The sequence below is a fragment of the Coffea eugenioides genome, chromosome 7 (genome assembly GCF_003713205.1).
Source record: "Coffea eugenioides isolate CCC68of chromosome 7, Ceug_1.0, whole genome shotgun sequence".
Classification (NCBI taxonomy): domain Eukaryota; kingdom Viridiplantae; phylum Streptophyta; class Magnoliopsida; order Gentianales; family Rubiaceae; genus Coffea; species Coffea eugenioides.
Genome location: NC_040041.1, coordinates 6,746,623 through 6,768,666, shown reverse-complemented (window position 1 = coordinate 6,768,666; position 22,044 = coordinate 6,746,623). Strand labels below are relative to the sequence as shown.

The following is a 22,044-nucleotide window of genomic DNA, read 5'->3' as shown; positions in this document are numbered from 1 at the left end:
GCCCCGGTAAATGTGAACCCAAGCCAAAACCTCGCACGGCACTAGAAGCGGAGCAGCCAGAGAAGGAACCATAATAAATTGCTGACGTCTTCTTAATGGTCTAATAGTACTTCCAACTAAAACAAATTTTGCTGCTCTCTCCCATCCCACCCGCTCTCTCTCTCGCAATCAATCTTGGCCATTTTTATTTCCTTGAAATACGCAGAAGATCATCAACTTCAACATTAATGGCAGCAGCAACCTCGTTGTACTAATCCTATGCGACGACAAAAGCAGATCGACTATTGCTGTTAATTTGTTGATCCATATGCTTACGTCATCTTTTTCCCCCCTTATCGCTTCGATATCTCAGGGTATAACATCAAGAGTCAAAGATTTAATTTTAAGTTATAATTCTGGGATCAGCATAGATGGAGGCCGATGAACCTTCAAATCCAAGTATCTTGCCTTCGTTACCAGAAGACATCATCAGTTTTTGTATCTTGACTTGTCTACCAGTGAAGACCCTCATAAGACTGACTTGCGTCTGTAAGGCATGGCGGAATCTCATAAACTCAGATCCAGAATTCATCAAGTCTCATCTGCAACAATCTCTCCAAAACAAGGCACCCCGCAAAATCTACATGCGCAATTGGATCACCTATTGCCCCTGCCATCGATCCATCCTGGATGCCCCAGGTTTCGCGAATTCTGATAATCAACGGACAATTATTCATCAACGCGACGAATTCATGTATCTTGGGATGCAAATGTACGTCGTAGGCAGCTCTAATGGGCTGCTATGTATTCTCCAGGATTGCGGTTGTAGCGGGGACTCGATACTATATCTTTGGAACCCAGCTTTAGGGCAATTCAAGTTGTTACCTAGAAGCATATGCACAGGTTATTGGACTATTGCTGTAGGCTTTGGCTACGACCCAGGAGCGGACGATTATATAGTGGCAAAAGTATGCAGGCTGAAAGTAGTACCAGAAGGGTATGTCAGCTACAAGGTTGGGATCTATACCCTAAGAAACCATTCCTGGAAAACTATCACCTTTGATACTGTTCCCGGAGCGCCCAGACGGGTTGAGCGTCATGATCGTGTAGGTGTGATTCATGAAGGATTCCTTTATTGGATAAGTGGGACTGACGAGGAAGGGTGCATTTGGTTGAACGCGTTTGATATGAAACGAGAAATATTTCAAGTGATTACGGTTCCAAGTTACGTTCCCGTTAACTCATACCGGAGGCTTAGATTGTTTAGGGGGTGTGTTTCCGTAAGTGGTTTCACATCAGGAGAGTTTGAGCTTTGGGCAATGAAAGAAGAAGGTTCTTGGGTAAAACAATTTGTGATCACAAGAAACTCGGATATGGTTATCTGGCCTCATCTTAGCACAACTGATGTCACATCAGGTGGGAAGATTCTGGCATTTCAAGCACATTATACAGCAGCAATACGTAAAGAATCAGGACGTCTGGTTTTGTATGATCCAGATAGCCAAATGATTGAGGATGCCATCAGTGGGTTGGCTTATCATGATATCAAACCTTCTTGGCTTTGGTTCAAGTACTTTGTAGTGGATAATTATGTGGAGAGTTTAGTTCGTGTTATACCAGATGGTGAAAGGAAAATTTCTCAAGAGATCATTGATTCCTATGCCAACGGAGGAGAAGAAAAGACCAAGAAGAATTCAAGAAAATTATTCGGCTGCTTCGTGTGTAGGGATTAGATAATTACAAAATTATGTGTTGCAACAAGTGGTTGTTATGATATTTAGCTTCCTTGCATTATATATATTCACCGTTGTTCATAGCGAAGGTCTAGATTTTAATCATCACCGGTTTAATTATATGGCACAATGAAACTGTTTACTACTTGATTGTTTATTTTGCCCAATCCAAGAAGCAGCTTCTTCTGTTGCTTCTGATCCATGCCATGACTCGACAATCTTGATCTATATAACAACACGATCTTTTGACGGGTAGAAAGTTCTTTTTTAGGTTATTGGAGATTGGAAATTTTCGATTCTTGGTTTGAGTTCTTTGGTATATAATAGCGTTATGTTAAATAACGAATTCAACTTAGTAGGGAAAATACAATTATTTCCCAATATTTTTGGACTGTGGACTGACTTGGTCCTTAATATATCAGTTCAAATAAATGTAGTCACTAAAGTATTAATTTTGATAAAGCTGGTCTCCAATATTTTGATCAAACAAGCGTAGTTTAATTCAGCCAAATGAGTTTGCATAGATTTTACAATTATACAATTACTCGCAACAATGAAATGGCATAGAAATTTGATGAAAAGCGTTAAAATTTTAGGAAAAAAAAATTGTAAAGAGTAACAAAATTATAAAATAAGTATCCATTCTGTATTCCTAGTAATTCTCATCCAGATTTTGCAACATTTATGCGAGTAATTAGAGGTGACAATTTTCATCCATATCCGCCTCATTCAAATGGTTTTGGATTACTAAAGAAATTTAGATGGATATTGATGAACATCTGCGTAAAACCAATTGGTTTGATGGTTTCAAGTGGATAATCCATCTAAATCCATTCAAGAAAGTAATAAAACAACTCCAGGTACTCGTTGCTCGCCAGAAAACTATCTCAATCACAAATTTTTCCCATCCAAGAATTCAATGAAAGTCAAATATCTCAATAGATTCCGTCTTTCTTCCTTTTTATCACTGAACATTCTCTGGTTCTGAGCCGCGTAGGCAATCTAGCCCAACACCAACATGATTTTAGATTGCCATTGGAAGAATAAATTCTTCTGTTCACTTTGTCCGGCTCTTTGGAGTTACCTCCATTTTCGCTCCTGCATAATTTTCTTTTCTTTTTCTTTTTTGAAAAAAAAAAGTTAGTTTGGCATTTTCTTCACAAAATCCTTCTTAATTTTTCCTAAAATTATCAAATTTAAAGATTAAATTCTTACTAAAATGGAAAGGAGAAGGAGAATTTTGTTCAAATTTAAGGATTAGATACTCTACAAGCTTTAATTCCTCTTTCTTCAGCCAAAAGAGAAAAAGATAGGCAAGAAATAGAAATCAAAAAATAGAGAAAAAATAGAAAAATGAAATGATAGAATTAGTTATGTATTAGTTAAATGGATTTTAATGGACAATTGGATCTCTATTATCCATTTGGATCCAATCCACATACACCATTTATTTTATGGATTTAAGAGGATTGAATCATTGAATCCATGATCCATTTATATGAAATCAATTATGATCCATATATCCATTTTTTATACCTCTACGAGTAATCATTTAGTTCTCTATATTTATCATTCAATGTCCTTGTCACAATATTTTTTAGTAATTCACATCCACATTTTCGCGACAATTATGCAAATGATTTTTTAAGTTTCATTATCATTTTGTCTTAAGTCGATGCAAGCAATATTTGCCTTTCTCGTGATAAAAAGTCATAAGTTGCAACCAAAAATGAAGAGAAACGAAAAGGAAAGCTTAACATGGACCCTATTCAACTAATTTCTTCTCTTGAACTACATTGTTAGATTTAGGCCTTATTTGATAATTCAATTTAACATTTAAATCTAATGAGTTAAGATCTTAACATATTCAAATGCATTTAATAATCAAGAATAAAATATCTGAGTTAATTAAGTGGCGCTGAATTTTTTAGACAAAACTCGCTTCAAAAAATAAGTGATAAGTTATTCACTTATCACTTAATGTGATGATATACAGTCAAATGTATCAGATTTGATGCTTAACAATTCAGTAAATCAATGAATTCATATTTCAAATTTTAGATTTCAGATTTTAATTTTTAAATTTCAATTTTATCAAATACACCCTTAGAATCTGCAGCAGCAAACACACAAAATCGCAGAAAGTAAAAGAAAGGAGAAAACATAGTGCCTACGAAGCTAGTATTAACATTTGAGACAGTCAGGCCACAAGGCAGCTGCCTATTGGAATATAGATCAGTCCATATCTATAAATTCGTTCACCAAGATTTGGCTTTGCAGCCAAGTAACACCAAGAATACCAAAAAGATTTATTTTTAAATCTTTATGTAACCTTTGCACTATACGGTAGTTCTATGTAATTCGTGTTTTAAGTGATGAACAAGTAGGCAAGAAATAATTTTCAGAGTGCTTATCAATGATAGCGAGAGAACATATAAACTACAACAAACTAAACATGTAAGCCTTGAAATTGATGCAAGTAATGGAGAGATCCTCATTAAACAGTACGTACTAGCTTTCTCTTTTGTTACTTTTTGCAAATGCTGTTTTCTTTAAGCAGGATGACTTAGCAGAACCATTCACCTAACACTACAGGAAAGTAGGCTTTTTGTGACGTTTTCGCTGCGGCACAAGGAGAAAATGCAGCTAATAAACTGCACATTTCAAATTTTGTGGCAAAGTTGACAAAGGCGCATAATTTTTGTGGTAACATGACGTAGTTTTAATGAATCTAGAAAAAGGTATTAAAAAAAAAGGGGAAACCGGCTTTCACTTCCAATGTCTCCATTCTCTGCTAATTTCAAATCTCCCACACTTCTTTCTTCCAAATTCTAAATTCTGATTCCGAATTCCCAATGAACTTATCTCGCTTTCTCTCTCTCTCTCTCTCTCTCTCTCAAATGGTCAAACCTAATTCCACCTCCTCCATTTTCCTCCGAATACGGCCAACGAATATGCGGCAACCACCTTCATCTTTGAGATACAAAGGAATTCCAGAAGAATAGACAGATTGATTGCTAATTGGTTTCGACGCCTGAAGCTAGGGTTTTAACACGAGGAAGATAGACCTCCTCCATTTTTATTCTCAGCAGTTGAAATCGATTCCCAATTGCAGTGCTTCTCCATGTAATTTTGATCATCGGTGAACTAATTGTAGCTTTGAGAGAACTTACCTAACAATTTTGCTAGCTATTCTGGTTCAAAAGCAAGGTAACTAAGCTCAATTCCTTTGCAATTTTTTTTTCACTTTATTCATTTATTTTATGGTAAAATCAGAGAATTTATTACATGCCCTTAGTGCTCGGGAGTTTATAGACTTTTGTGGTTATTTTTATGTATTTTTTGTAATTCTTTAGAATATTTAATGTGACTTAAGGGGAGATAATAGGAGTTTACTCTCGTTTTAAAGAGTCCAGCCCATATTGCAAATGGAAATGAAATCGCCTGAGAAACTCAATACAGTCGTTGTCTTGAAACAACCAGATAGCAGCCGTTGGCAGAAGGTACATTTGAAGCTTAAGTGCACTCCATCCTCTGGTTTATATATTTGTCCGATTATCATGCTACTGATATTAGGTGTTATTTGTAATTCTGTCATAAATGCTTGTAAACAAATCTCCCTGTTCTTGGAGACTGGGATCACACAAATAGTTTAGGAGAAATCCCAACTTTGGAGCATAATCATTTCAAGAAAGTGGAAAATGGCAATCAAGTATTGCTGTTTTAGACCAAGTAATTCCTGATTTAATCCTTAAAAATGGTTACAAGGCATTCAAACTACTTAAAAATGCACTTGCTTATGGTAGCAAGAATTTTTGCTTCACACTATGACATGGTATGATAATATTGTAACACAAAATTGTTAAGCATGATTGCCTCTACGGGTATAATAGTAGGCCCACCTTCTCTCATTATTAGCTTGGTGTTTGTGTTATTTACATAACTTCTATCAGGACCGACACTAATTATAACCATTCTATCTTGCAGTCACCCAGGAGAGATTGTTGTTGTAGAGTTTTGCCATCTAAAAGGAGCACAAATATATATATATATATATATATATATATATATCTGGGTAGGCAAATGCAGAACAGATGAGGTGTAGTAGAAGCAGCAGGCAAGAAATTCAGCTAGGCATCTATTCTCTTTTCGTTTTCCTTTAATTTCAGTGGACATTGTTGCTGGAATTCGATTGCGATTGAGTGGTGAGAATTGATAGAGTTGAAAGTATTGGATTTAGGCTGGAAATCAGAATTAAGGTGCTTTCTAAAAGAACCGTAGGATCCTCAAATTGAGATTATTGGTTGCATACTTTCTCATTTCTTAAATTTTTGGAATACACTGGATATATAACTGCATTATAAATATTCAGTTATTCAATGATGGGCCAACTAGGTACCATCAGCAATATAGTCATAAAACAGAACATGTATGTATAAGCTATCAAATCTATGCTAATATATGAAACTTAGTTTTGGATGTTAACGTTGTTACTAAACAAATCACTGACTGGAGAATTGAAAAGAATGCTGCCAATGTTAAAGTGAGCTACACAATTTCTACAATAAGCCTTGGAGTTCAATAGCTTTATGGAATTCAGTAATCATGCAGTTTTTAGTCATGTGTAAAATTATGATATATGGATTCAAGTCATGCAAAATAGAGGATGGAAAATGCTTTTAATGGTATTGTTAATTATTCTTTTATCGTTCTTTTTTTTTCTGAATATGTTTGTGTGAAATGTAAATTCTTTTATCTTTCTCAGGTCCAATGACAAGTTAAATTACTAACTTTCTTGGCCACTGAATGGACTTTCATGGCAGGTTAGGTATCAACTCATCCATGTATTGGCTCATCTGTAGTTAAGTGGCCCACTGAATGGTAGCTAACTATTTGGTTAAGGATGGTTGAATACGAAATAGTAGCTAATTTAATTTTTGCCAATTGAGTGCAATTCTGTGTTCACTGAGTCATTGACAAATTTCGCCATTTCCTCCTTGGCTTCAACATACCATTTAGTAATTGGTGTTCTTGGTATTTAGTAAAATTCAGTTTCATTTTAAAAGAAAATTCCTTATTTACCAAATATTACTACCTGTAGCAACTTTGGTTAATTCTTTTTGTAAGAGTTACCAGTTTCTTATATGTGTGTGTTAATTCTGCCCAGATTAATACATGCAATGGCTTCTAGTTGGCTATTTCCCAAATAAGCTTATAAACCCAAGCTGCGGACTGAAGACTGGACTGGCTGGTTGGTTACCCCATCTCCAACGATGCAGTTATTACTAGTTAGACCCATATTATTGCTCGTTGGCATTAATTTCATGTCATTCCCTATATTATTGATGCCCATGATACCACCACCAAGCTGATTTGACATCATCATTTCATGTATGATTTTTTGAACAGAACTCTGGGAATCATTTGCATCTGTGTCACTGGAAAATGTTGGCTGTTGCATTGCAATGTTCGGTGAACTAGCAGAATTCATGTGCGTTCCGGTCGGTAAGCCACCAAGTGAAGTCTGTGGAGGATTGTTAGATGATGATGCTTTTGGAGACTGGAAAGGAGAAGGATTGAGTTGCGGTTGTAGTAAGGTACTCAAGGAACACTTGGAGATGGCATCTGAACACCATTTCCTCCATAAGGACAGTTTGCACTACTCTTCGGGTTTTTGCTGTCTCAAGTTCATTGAGTTTTGATGACGCAGCCCACATATATATGGCACTAGTAAAGGAAGTTGCATGAGCCGAATTCAGTGGATTGTTTACATTTGCCATGCCATTTCTGGAAGGAAGTTGCAATTATTATGAAAATTGTTTCAATGTGGCCTAACCATATTGAAACGTGATGACTTTTGCGAATTAGGAACTACTTGTACCTTTTAGAATTAGGTTATAATGATGAATTTGGAAATTTGCAATGATTGTTTCCATTTAGATAGTGAATTGAATTAACACTTGAAAGGGGAATGTACTACAAGCATGGAAAATAATTCATAAAAATATGCAAAAAGTGTAAATCACTTCAGTGCATCTGTTTATTGAAGGAGACTATTTGTGATGCAATTTTTGTGTCGCATGATTTGCCGCGCAATTTTTGTTCTGCTTGCATATTTTGTGGCACTAATATGTGTCGCTAATTGTGCGGCAAATACTTGCGACACATTTAAAATAAAGTGTCGTTTTCTTTTGTAACGGCTACTTTTGAAGCACAAAGGACTTGCGTTGCAAAAGCGTCGCAAATACTTTTTTGCGGCGATTTTTGGACTTTTTGCAGCACATTCTTGGCGTCGCAACAAGCCAAATTTCTTGTAGCTAATCTAAATTAATTAAGCACCTTATTAGTGCTTTACAACCCCTAATCTACAAGGCTTCCAGAGCAAATCCAAGTGCAAACAAGTCATAATCAAGAGATTGACATCCACCTTCTTTGCAACCACATGAATAATCCCACCTCCTCCTCCTCAACCTGTCATTATTTTGACTCCATTCGTTAGTCATCTCTGGAACACCAATTTTCACCTTTACCTGCACTGAGGGGGGCATGACATCTTGATGCAAGCGTGGATTCTTTGAATTCATCCTAACCCATGTCTCGACTTCCATGTTTGGTGATTCGAAACCATTTTCCAATGGAATTTCAGCTCACCCCATGATTTTTGATCCACCAGTAAGTCTTTCAAGAACTGACTTAATGCTTCTCAACTCAAAGACAATACTGCCTTGCCTTAATGAGTTGATGGCATCTTCAGTTCCTAGGCACTCTAATGAAAAGAATTCATCCCAAAACAAATCAGATTCGGATGAGATTTTTTTGCTATTGAGTTGGACTCTTCTTGTGTTGTTTCCTGCTGGAAGATAGCATCTGACAAACAAGTCTCCTGAAGACTTGAACTCCATATTTTTGGCTCTTATGATGCTTACTTCACACACAAGACTTGAGAGACATTGAGAAGAAGCATCCATTTTCATTGTGAGTACTATATGAGAGGGGCAGAGACTGGGTCAGACGATAATAATTAAGGAGTGATGTTTTGATGAAGAGAAGCTTTGGTTCGGTGAACTATTTATAGCTCCCATCATGCATGAACTTCATTTCATTATTGGGAGAGGAGAAGGAAGGTGGCATAACTTTTTCCCTTTTTTTTTTTGTTAAATGTGGTATAAATTTTTTTTTTATGAAATTACAACTTGCTTTATCCTCAATAATCGAGAAAGATAGCCACAGGCCCAATAAGATTTAGTTGCAACAAGCAATATGAAGAAATTTGGTGTGTTATTATATGGCATCAAGCGAATCTACTCGTGATTTTGTGAAAGATTACCTGTTGGATAAAATATAAGCTCTTCAGATTCTTGAAAGGCTAATGTTTATCTCCTCCTATAAACGACTGTTGGATGAAGATTGAGTTAAAACACTTAGATAAATCAATTTAGTGGGTTGATCACTTGACCATTCAGATTTCAGTCCATGCATTAAACATATAAAATATCCACTTTTTCATGGGATTATTTTTCAAAAAAACAAAAAACAAAAAAACATTCATGGTTCGTTGCTTGCTTTCCTATCTCCAGTAGTTACTGTGGTACACGACACACATGTCCCCTGGTAATTGGATCTCGTTTAATTGTTTGATTCTCGCACCTTAATCTTATTGCTTTCCTCAGTACATCGGAAATGACTGAAGGGATTAAAAATTAAAGCAAGCATTCCTCTTGAGCACTTTTCTCTCTCTCTTTTCTTTTGATCTCAAGATCATAATAGCTAGATTGACAGGATATACCATGATCGTTCAAAGCAGGAGTTCACTGTAAATAAATTAATTAATTGCAGAGAAGAGAAGAATCAGATTAAGAAACTAAGGGGAGTGGGGGGGATCTTTGTCGAGGAACGAGAATTTTGATTTCTTGTTAAAGCACTTGACCTGGGCTGAATATTTTGTTTTCTACTTGCTACGTGACAGAATTAGTTAAATTTCACTTAGACCCTTCAACAATAGACATACTTTTACTTTGGTCCTTTAATTTTATTGTTTAGACACTTTTTTCCCAAGAGAATATTAGCTATATGCCATTGTAATTTCAAAGCTTACTTTAATACACATTGCCCACATACCATGGAATATATATATATATATATATATATAGACACACACACAAACACATAGAGGTTTCTTGTGATACATTTTTTTTTATATAAAATAAGTCAAATTTGAAGACAATTAAAAAAATGCAAAAAAAAAAAGGAAAATTCTTGAGATAAGAAAATTGCCATTAGCACTAATAGTCTCCAATAATTAGCAATTAGTAAACCACTTAGTACACTAGGGGACAAAGAAAGAGGTTTAAAATAAAATAAAAAAAAAGTCACTTCGAAACTCTAGCAAACGTCGTGAATCCTATCTTTCCTATTGTCGAACATATGTTCTGCTAGATGTAATGATCAAAATGTCATTGCTGCTTACAAGATTAGTTTATAATCTATTTTCAAATATTTATGCTCTGCTGAATATGTTGCACTCCCCATCCTTTGTAGTTTGTGCAATTTCAATGTATCTACAAAAATCGATTAACCCCTGTCAGACTTACTTCCATTGTGCCTATCACACCATTTTGTTGCAATTCTCCCAAGTACTTTGCACAATTAGGATGCTTCAATCAAAGTTATTTCATACTTCTTTCTCAATCCCTTTACCACCATCACACTTCCTCCATGGCCCTTGTCACACACACACACATATACATATATATATATATATACAGGTAATTTCATCCGTATTTCACGACAATTATGTGAATAACTTTTTTGAAGTTTCTAACTCGATGCAAGTTTCTAAGGATAAAAATCCAAAATTGTGACCAAGAAAGAAGAGAAACAAGAAGGAAAGCTTAATATGGGCCGCATGTTAACTAATTTCTTCTCTAGAGCTGCATTGCTAGAACTGGAATTTGCTGTAGCACCACATAAAATCACGGAAAGGCAAAATAATAGTAGTGCTTTTTGTGATGTGATATTAATTTTGAAAAATTACTTAAAATAATATTATAGTATTTTTTTTATGATATGATGTATGTAAAATTAAAAGATAGTTGAAAAATTGTGTTTATGATACAAGTAAGATGATATTTGTAATTTTTTTTCTCAAAATATACTGTCCAAACGGACCAACAAACTAGTGCCTCCGAACCTAGTATTAAGATTTGAGACAGTCGGGCCAAAAAGGAACTTATTGGAATATAGATCAGTGCATATCTACGACAGAGAATCGCGACAAACTACTTCACTAAGATTTGGCTTTACAGCTAAACACCTACAGGAAACGGTAAAGTTTCCTTTTTTAATCTTTATATATGTACCCCCATTTGTACACTAGAATATATATAGTTCTATAGTTTGTCTTTTAAAGTGATGAACAAGTTGGCAGGAAATAATTTTCAGAGTGCTCATCAGTGATAGCGAGAGAACTTATAAAATAGGACAAATTGAACATGCAAGTCTTGAAAACAATGCCCAGTGGAGAGATCCTCATCCAGAAAAAGAATCAGTTTTATACGTTAAGCATTTCAACTGTGCCCAATATAATGCTTATCTGAACTATATATAAGCCTGAGATTAAAGGAATCCCACGTACAATTTAAGTATATTTTAGCTCAAAAAATTCAAGTATATGTTAATATGTAGGTTTTCCCTTTTGTTAATTTTTGTAAATGCTGTGTTCATTCAGCTTAGAAACTCTTTCCTTCATATCAAATAAGAGTACTAATACTTCCCATTAAATCAGGAAAAAACTTTTAATTAACTACTATATTGTACTGCAATGAATCCTTTATTTATTTATTTTTTTTTTGCAGCCAAGTTTGATTCACTTATCCTCTTGCTGGTTGTTGAGCCTACATCTCCAGAGCACTACTGATCTAGTTGTCGAGAATTTGAAACAAAATAATTATTGCAAGTCATTTTTTTTTCATTTTCTACCGAACAAAATGGAACTATATATCAAACGGCAGCCCTGAAAGTTATTATCAACACATATGTACTAAATGCGTGGAGGTGTGCCAAGAGAGCTCCTTTTTTTTTGTGATGTGGCAAAATATTATTGGACGATTTATGGTCGTCTTTGTACGTGAGGATTGCCCGTGTTTGTGCAAACAAAAATTCCGAATGGAAATGTTATTACTCTATTTTTCAAATGAATGCTGCATGCCTTCACTTTCCTTGCACCCGATTGGACCCCTTTAGCAGCATTTCTGTTTCGGTTTTTCCCATATGTGTTGGGACTTGATTGTCATCATTGTAATAATTGAGCTTAGTTGACTATAAGGACAGTTATATTACAATTTTGCCATTCCATTATAATTTTCTTTTATCTTATCAAAATTGTTTCCATTTATCTTTCTTCTTCAATTTACCTTTCTTACACGTATAAAAATATAGATTCACAGACCAAACCACGTGCTCATTCCTGAATCATTCTCATTTACAACAATGTTATCTCATTTTTATTATTCTGACAACATGCACCAACTACATATTCAACCACCTTCATTAATTATTCCTGTTCTTATTTCAACCATCTTCATTAATTATTCCTGTTCTTATACATTCATTTCGTTAAAATTTTTTTTTTCTAAATTTCTTCATTAACCATATAGTACTAAGGGCGAATGCCCGGTATCCACATCGGACGTGGTCGTCCTCCGCGTGGCGAGAGGGGATTGGTTTTCTGGTTATGTGGCGCGAAATGATTGGTCGTAAATTTTGCTTGTTGCACCTGATTTTTCCTCCTCTTCGTTCATCGTCCCGTCTTTCCTTCGACCTGTTTATCACTTTATTGCTACTGTGTTTGTCTGCAGGTGTTCGGTGGAGGTCATTAGCTTCCTCTCTACCCACTCAATCAGCCTCCTCTCTACCCACTCCAACCTGCTTCTTTCTGGCCACATATTGGTGTTGTTTCCACTCCAAAATTTGACTTGGTTCCACCTTATTTTTTCTCTCCTTCATTCGTCTTTCCTTCCACTTGTTCTTTGCTACTGTGTTCCTCTCTGCCCATTCCAACCCGCTTCTTTTCAGGCAGATACTAGTGCTGTTTCCACTCTAAAATTACTGTGTCTTCTTTCGTAAGGTCTGCAATGCAGCTCTGTGGTGAGAGCAGGTGAGCTGCTCTTGCAAACAGTGATCCATGTCAAATCACACCCATCTCTCTTCGATTTTTTGTTGCTAAGGAAAGTTGCAGCTGATTTTCGTCGTCCTCCTTTTCCATGAACACCGCATGAACTTTTTTTTTTTTTTTTTGCTTTATGAGGATTGGTGAGGCGTTGGGCTCAAGAATAAACATCAGAATGTCTCGCCTTGGCCGTGTTCAGCATCGCCAACAAGAAAGCCCTATTTTCCTCTCTTGTCCTTCATTTTGTGATCCGACCTGATCGGCAACAACAAAATGAACCTTTCTTTCTTCCAAAGCTTCTTCAACTTTTTGGTTCTTTTTTTCCCAATTATTTACGAGTTTTGTTGTCCAATTTTTTTTCCTTTTTATGATGTTGTACTGTTGCAGGTGCAGATTTTGAAAATTTCCTCCACCATCCCCATGGGGTTTTGTAATTTTTGCTTTCCCCTTTGAAGCTGGGTTCTAAATGGTTAGTTTCTAGCAAAAGGGTTATTTCTGCTGTTTTTTTTTCTCATAGTTGCTCTGTTTCTTTACTTCATTTTTTTGGGATTTCTTCTTGAATTGCTTGACTTGAATGTTGATCAATCAAACAAGGCATAAAGAAAGGGATTCAGAGAAGGTTGCAGCACAAGAACAAAAGAAATTCCAGTTTCCAATTCCTGTTGCTACTATCGAGAATATTCATCAAATAATAGGCTTGGTGAAGTTGGCTACGGCCGTGTTTCAAATCAAACCATTTTGCATGATGGACCTCTGGATTCTTGGTTGAGATGGTGGTGTCGTTTGAAGGTCAATAACCAATCCCATGAATAAGGTATAATTTACAGTAAAGGTCTGTGACTTTTGCTGCCTTATAAAGAGAGGCTGCTTTGTTTATTCTAAAATTACTTGGACGAAACTTTGTATGAAAAATGAAGCTACTATATATATAGACCAAATTATCAAAGTTGTCTATCAAAGTGCATTCATCTTATTTCTACTCTCGAAGTTGCAGACATAGAAGTTTTATGATAAACTGGTTCATTAATTTGCATGCTACTTGTCTTATTTAAAAGATCCTCCTTTAAAGAAATTTTGAAAGTCAGTATCTACCAAAACCTTTTTCATATGCCTATGAACTAAATCTTAGAGTGGAGAACTGTAAATCTCTCTCCAAGCATTCTGTTTTTTATCAAGAAAAGTTTTTTCTTTTGGTTGAGTTAATGTATGTACTTTATAGAAATCATAGAAGTTCAAGTTAAAATATGTACTTAAAATTTTGTCATTTCAAATCAAACCATTTTGCATGATGGACCTCTGGATTCTTGGTTGAGATGGTGGTGTTGTTTGAAGGTCAATAACCAATCCCATGAATAAGGTATAATTTACAGTAAAGGTCTGTGACTTTTGCTGCCTTATAAAGAGAGGCTGCTTTGTTTATTCTAAAATTACTTGGACGAAACTTTGTATGAAAAATGAAGCTACTATATATATAGACCAAATTATCAAAGTTGTCTATCAAAGTGCATTCATCTTATTTTCTACTCTCGAAGTTGCAGACATAGAAGTTTTATGATAAACTGGTTCATTAATTTGCATGCTACTTGTCTTATTTAAAAGATCCTCCTTTAAAGAAATTTTGAAAGTCAGTATCTACCAAAACCTTTTTCATATGCCTATGAACTAAATCTTGGAGTGGAGAACTGTAAATCTCTCTCCAAGCATTCTGTTTTTTATCAAGAAAAGTTTTTTCTTTTGGTTGAGTTAATGTATGTACTTTATAGAAATCATAGAAGTTCAAGTTAAAATATGTACTTAAAATTTTGTCATTTCACCTATTTATTTTGAATTCCTTGACTATGGTGACTTTTGATTCATTTTCTGAATTTTATTTTTTCAATTCTTGGCTGATGGCAGTCGGAATTTTGAAGTCAATTTTATCAGTCAATTTTATCCTTCACCGTGATTTTTACTTATTCAGGTATGTTGCTTTGTTTCTCAGAGATCTGGTATTTATTTGAACTATAAAATTGTTTTACTTTTGATTTATTTTGGTAGAAATGGGCCACTGCTCATGAATAACAGATTGTACCAATTATTCATGTGTATGCAGGTTGCTGAAATCTTAAAAGATCGGCCCTAATGATTTCGTGCTTGCCAAGCTTTGGATGTCCTTAATGCGATATCTACTGGAAACGGTGGAACCATTGAACTTCTTTATATGCAGGTCAAAGTTTTACGTATGCTGAATTCTGTGGTTGTCATCCACTGTTAAGCAAAGTTGTTTGACAATGTAGTTCTGATTTCCTTGTTCAGCTCTATGCCCCTACTACTGTGGCACTAGCTCATGACTTTTGGCTATTACACTATATGCCTGTGATGGAAGATGGCAGTCTCGTTGTATGTACCTCATAGTAAACTAGTGGAATGCAAAATGATCTCATCTTAGTTGCTTTAGGTTGATTTATTAAATTCTTGAAAAACATTAGGTCTGTGAAAGATCGCTGCACAACACTCAGAATGGTCCCAGTATGCCACCTGTTCAGCATTTTGTAAGAGCTGAAATACTGCCAAGCGGATACTTGATCAGACCTTGTGAAGGAGATGGCTCCATAATCCATATAGTTGACCACATAGACTTAGAAGTATTTCGCTTAACATACAGGTTTCATCATAGAGTATGCTACCCATGCTATAATAACCGTATTGCTTGCCAACAGCCATGGGGTGTGCCTGAAGTGACCCGCCCACTATATGAACTGTCAACATTGCTTGCTCAGAAGACAACAATGGCGGTATGATATTTAGATTCTATGCAGTTCTCTCATTTGTGCCAGTCATGCCATTGTATTGGTTTCAGATATTAATCTCAGTTTTTGGAATGTATTTGTGAATGTACTAAAGTATCTAAAAAGAGATGAATATACCATTTTGTTCTCTAATTTGACACTGTAATATCTTGCAGGCTTTACACCAATTAAGACAGATCTCATATGAAGTTTCTTAACCTACTATCACAAGATGGGGAAGAAGACCTGCAGCATTATGAGCACTCAGCGAATGATTGAGCAAGTAGGTTTCTGAGTTATTGACATTACGTTCTGATGGCTTCTAATTTTTTATGTGAATCTAAAATTTACTTTATTTTTTCTCTAGGGATTTCAATGAGGCTGTAAATGGTTTTACAGATGAGGGATGGTCTATGCTTGACAGTGATGGCATTGATGATGTTATTGTTCTTGTGAACTCTTCTCTCGGCAAATTGATGGGACTAAAGTTTCATCCGTCAGCAATGTAGTGCCATGTGCCAAGGCCTCCATGCTTTTACAGGTCAGGAGATTAAATGCACAGTAAGAAACATTATGAGGCTCCACTCGAATCTTTAGATTTTCTCTGAAAAGCAAAAGGAATTGATAAATGGATGAAAGTTAAGTTGTGGTACATATTGCCTCAAACTACAACTGTATATACCACAGTAAATTTAAAAAATATTTTTTTGTTTTGTAAAATAAGATAATAAGATCAAGAGTTGAAATTTAAGATAATTCCAAGATGTTTGATGGCTAGACCAAGTAACCATTACCTTTGTGTTCAATACTGCAGGTCACTATCCTTGAAAACTGAAACGAATGTTAAAACATAATTTTCTTTCTCACTGAATCTTCAGGTCCCGTACATGCATAGTAGTTCTATGGGTAATTACAACAAATCTCTTAAGAAAAAATCTCTTAGAGAGTAGTTTCCATGCATAGTAGTTCGTTTTTCGTTCCGTTTGTGTTTTGATACTGTATTTATCTGGAGGTGTTCGTCTTTATTTCTTCTGTGTTTTTTATTTTTTGATCTGTAAAGTTGTTGAGTGCTTATGCTTCTGGGCATTGGTGTTTGCCCTTCCCATTGGTTTTGCTACCTGTATGCATATCTTTGGCCCATTGGTTTGCTCGTTTGGTGGTTTTTTTTTTGTGATAGCATGCTGCATTTCCTACTCTTTTAGTATGATTTATAAATCATGCTGCTACTAAAGATTCCATGTTTTGGCCTTGTAGGCTTGTTGTGTTGAATATATCATTCTGGAGAGTGATAACTTATCATCTCTATTTCCTAATGCACATTTAAGCTTGGGAGGACTTGAATTAATTTCAAAACACCTATTTGCTTTGCTCACTACCATCACTGTTCTTCCTACTGTTTGGATGCAAGATCTCACTCTAGTTAGTTACATCCCAGATGAGTGATTTATTAATTAAGGAACTTTTCAAAGGAAAGAAGTACAAATTTAGGGGAGCGAGAAAACCTTCTATCCAAAATCTCAGGTGTCTTTCAACTTTTCTCTACTCTTTTTTGGTTGATCCTTGTCCTTTTTTTGGGCTTGTTTTCATTACTGTCCATGTTGATGGTTTGTTTGTAGCCTTTTTTAAACATTTTTCCCAAAGGGTTTTTGATGATTGACTGCAGTAATTTTATGACTTCTGTAGTTGTGTGGTGTTGAATTTGTTTGGTTACGCACCAAGTAATTGCCTGTGGTGCACTGGTTTTAGCTAGGTATTTACTTGTGAATGCACTGATTTGATGGGAAAATAGTTACTTTTAGTGTGTCATGGGGTTAGTTTTTTTTCCTTTTGTTTTTTCTTTGTACATATACTTGGCGAATTACTGAAGCATCACACTATCTATCTTTTATTTCTTTTCATTATTTTTTCTTTTTGTGATGCCTTCTGTGGATTTTGTTCCTCACGTACCATTTTGTGTGCTTCAGATAGCATCATGTTCACTAAGAACTTTTTTTCTTTAATTCTTATATTGAATAGGTGAAAGCAATGATCATGGAGGTAAAAGTAGATGAAGAAGATGGAAGATTATGTGATGGTGATTTGGATGGAGGCTTCAATATTATTTTTACTAAAACCCTTGAGCAGCAAATGGTACCAGTGCTTAAATTAGGATTGATTAACATATACTATTACCATATACTAATGAATGGTGAACTTTAATATGCACATTTATGATACACAAAGATGACTAAAAGTTTTCATTTACTATGGTTATACGAGTTTACTACGGCCATCCACAGATTTCTGATACAACTCAAGATTATTGCCATATTTTCTTCCTCTAAAATCCTTGGAAATTTTTCTGATAGTATCTTGTTTCCATGCCTTTTACACATTGTGGTCAAATCCCTAAGATAACATGCAGTGATACAAGTTTACTATAGTTCTATACAACTCCCCCCTCCCCTTGGTTTCCAAAAAATCTGAGTTTCTTGCACTCTATTACCTCAAAACCTTTTAATCACAAATCTGGTCTTATTGGTTGCTTCAGTTTAATGTTGGTTTGTGAATTTTTTTCCATTGGCCTAAATCTTTTCCCTCTGCTTGATGCAGGAATTGTGCCCAACCGCTGAATGTTATTTTTCTATTGGAAGCTTTGTGTTTTTTTTTTTTATAGTTATTTTGGATTTTGTTCTGTTTTTTCCCTTTGTGTACATAGAAGTTTTGCTCCAAAGAAAACATGTGGTGACATGTTCACTACTATTGTCCATGACTTTCCTTTTTTTTCCCAAAAATCTGGTTTTCTTTCGCTCTATTACCTCAAAACTTTTTATCTTGGTTACCCTTCTTTGGTGTAGTATTTTTTTCCCTGGACTTGAATAACAGTGATGCTGATCTAAGGTATAAGCATAGATATAGTACTTTTACAACTTTTATGATGCTGAGATTATGACTTTGTTGCTGATCATAGTCTTAAAGATGGGCATATTCTACTCTTCCTTCCTCAATCTCGCACTTATTTGCTGTATCAATTTTTGGGGCTGCTGGAATAGAAATTATGTACCCCTGATATCACACGTTCCACATTTAGGTGTTACCTTTGTAGACTCCCACTCATTAATGAAGTTATGCTTTTCACAAATCGATGATATACTGTTTCTTTCTTCTTTGTAAATTTTTTATGTATTTCAATAAGTGAAGATATATGACACAATCACAATATGCTATTTATTCGACCTCTATAATACTTCTACTTAACAAAGACTAAATGGGCATACGTACTATCTATTCCACCGCGCATCGCGCGGTGCCCTCCTCCTAGTTCTCTATATATACCTATCTTTTCTATCCGAGACTTCCTAACTCTACTCCTACCATACATTCATAACTCCTTCAGATTGAAAATCTTTTATCATTTCTAAACTTTCATCTTTCACTTCAATTTTAAACCTTACTACCAACTACAACAAATCCATACCTGACTTTTCTTCAAAATGGCAAATACTATTTCAAAAAGATGTTGCTTTCTCATCCGATGCAAAAATAGAGGCCAGGTACATTCCTTTTTGTTCAACAGCATACGTTTCCAAATTTTTCTCTAATTTACATTTCATCTAAAATATTGTTATCTTAATATGATATGCAGGTTTTACCTCCTCTATTCAAATCATTACTTTCTCAACATGGCCGTCACACAATTACCTTCATGCATGGAACAAAACAATGGAATATTACAGTAAATGCTGACCCGTTTGGAGCAGGATGGGATAAATATTGTGAACAAAATATTACTAATGAACATCACATACTATTGCTTCGACATATTGGGAATTTATTTTTTGATGTTATTAATTTTTGTGAATTGCAACAAGAAGTTAATCTCAGCTGGATAGTCCCTCTAACCAACCTTCATCTTCAGCAAAATTGTATACATTCATAATACATCTTTATCCTTTCTATTTCATAGTAATGTTCCAATCTTACATTATTTATTCCAACAAAAATATTTCTTATGTGCAGTTCATGCTGATCCGCCAATTCATGAAGAAATAGTGACATCTTCACTTCAACCTTATTTTTCGCAAGATTTATCCACTTCAGTATGCTTTTATCAAAACTTTCACTCAGCCGACCCGTATACATTGGTAAAGAATTCTTATTATATTTTCCTTAAATTATTCCCTACCTAACTCATTTCCTTCAACTTAGCTCACTAACTTTTACTTTTTGTATCAGAAAATCCCACGATTTGTTGACTACTTTCTCAACGAACAAAAAACTCCACTTATAGCTCTCAAAACTAAAGATAACATAACAGAAATTAGAATCAAAGGCAAGCGGCTCAAAAAAAATTGGAAAGCTTTCATTCTTCAACATCAACTCCAGCACAATGACGCCCTTATTTTCATTCCAGAATCAAAGACCGTCTTTACTGTTTTAATATTTAACAGCAATGGGGATGAAAAAATTTTCCCTTGGTACCCTGTATTTCATATCCATTATTATAATTTGCCAATTTATTATTATAATTAGTTATTAACTTTTTGTATCTGTAACATTATTCATGAACTATATTATCCTTATTTATTAATACTCTGTGATTGATCAATAAACATGATTGCATAGCTAAAAATACTACAAAAAGATAAAAATCAATTACAAGTTAAACTTTACATCCAATAACAATTTCCTTTTAATAAACATTTACCTTCTTATCCATCTTAATAATAGTTCACCTACTTCATGTATAACTGTCATTTATTTTACCAAAAAATTTTACAGTGTAATAGGATACCATGCATTTCAAAAGCAAAAAATTTTCCACAATATATTTTACCATTATCCACCATTTCATATCCAATTTATCAAATCAACACCTTCTACTTTATAAATAAAACTTTAGATATAATTCCATATACAGTTTCATATAATTCCATATAATTCCATTCTAACATTTTCAGCTATCATATACATCACTCTCCTACATTTACTCCTTTCTTGCTTTTACTTTTCGTTATATGATTGTAGCCTATTTCACTTCCACACTCAACTCTCATTCTTATAATTACATATTTATCCTAATCTAAACTCAACAACCTATACAGTTTACATGTTTCTTTTTACTCTAACATCACACCAACCCTCAATGACCAATACAAGACAGGGCATAATTGCATTGATCCACTGCCCGTAGCGCGGTCATACCCACCTAGTCTGGAACTATCCGCTTATCCCCCTAAGGGAGCACCTGAAGTAGTATTTTCTACCCCACCCAAAAACCAAGAACAATCCATGCCCAAACTCTACGGCAGAAAACATTAGTGGATATAACACTGACTTTTCAAACCCATGTTCTGTTTGTTTTGTTATGAAATCCACGAAAGCAAGACAAGTATGAATACTCCAGAAGCTATCCCCAATATCTCGAGAGCATCACCCCACACAGAACCATCCCCAGCATACCCTAGTGGGATGCATTTGCACCGTCGTCTAAACTCAACTCCTTCACTTCTAGCCAGTAGACGATGGCTAAAGATCGACCAAGCGCATCCTGCCAAAGCCACTAGGAGAGCAACCAGGGCTGGTACCCGCCTGTTTTCCCAATACACGGCGAATATTTCTACTCCTAATCCCAAAGTGGCCAGGCCAAGCTGAAAGACGAAGAAGTATATATTCAGTACAGCGATATATATTACTACTAAAAGATAAAAAGAATCTATTACTATTAAAAGAAAAAATGAATCCCCAGCGGTCTTGAAAGAAAATCCCAAAAAAAGAAGAAAGAAGAAAAAGAACCATGATTCATCAAAGCTTGGAAAAATTATACCTGAGGAAGATGGCGTTTCTCACACTTCATCGTCAAGAAAAGGTAGTGCCTTGCCCGTAGACCCCCCAGAATCAGAGATTTTGTCTGCCATCGAAAAGTTGGGTTCTCTTATATGCTTTCTCAGGTACCTCAAGCTAGTATTTATTGTCCGCTCTTGCGTAATGTTGTCCGCTACGTTTTCAAGTGCTGCCGGGCTTGGTACACGTGTCTTGCTTTGCTTCTTTCTTTCTCTGCCTCTTTAGGAGGCCATTTGTTTTGTTTTCCTGATTCATTAGTCTAAAGCAAATGTAAGGGCCTATTTGGAACCGAGTTTTTTGACCAAAATTTTTAACTATTAATTTTTTAACAACTTTAGCTACATGAACCCAAAAAATCTTAACAAATTTGTTAACCTACACACTTCAAAATATCTAATACACAAAAAAACTTCTTCTTTTCTTCTTCTTTCTCCCCCACCCTGATCCACCACACCTTCATCGCTGGCCACCATCTCCGCCGCCGCTTGCGGTGCCGGCCATCTATTCCGGCATCGGCGTTCCCTTTTTTTTTTTCCTTTCTTTCTCTCTCTCTCCTTCCCTCCCCTCTCCCCCT

The 22,044-nt window shown here is 35.3% G+C and overlaps 1 protein-coding gene and 1 pseudogene across 1 annotated transcript; both read left to right on the top strand.

The window, feature by feature from the left end:
- The first annotated feature begins 410 nt into the window (after window positions 1-410).
- On the top strand, window positions 411-1,712 carry LOC113776767 (F-box/kelch-repeat protein At3g23880-like). Its single transcript, XM_027321827.1, has one exon. It carries the CDS (start codon window positions 411-413, stop codon window positions 1,710-1,712), a length of 1,302 nt encoding a protein of 433 aa, XP_027177628.1.
- Window positions 1,713-6,887: 5,175 nt separating this feature from the next.
- Window positions 6,888-18,396, top strand: LOC113776766 (annotated as a pseudogene).
- The last annotated feature ends 3,648 nt before the right edge of the window (window positions 18,397-22,044 follow it).

Excerpts from the sequence above, each read along its gene's own strand:
- LOC113776767 (XM_027321827.1), top strand. The coding sequence starts at position 411 with ATGGAGGCCGATGAACCTTCAAATCCAAGTATCTTGCCTTCGTTACCA.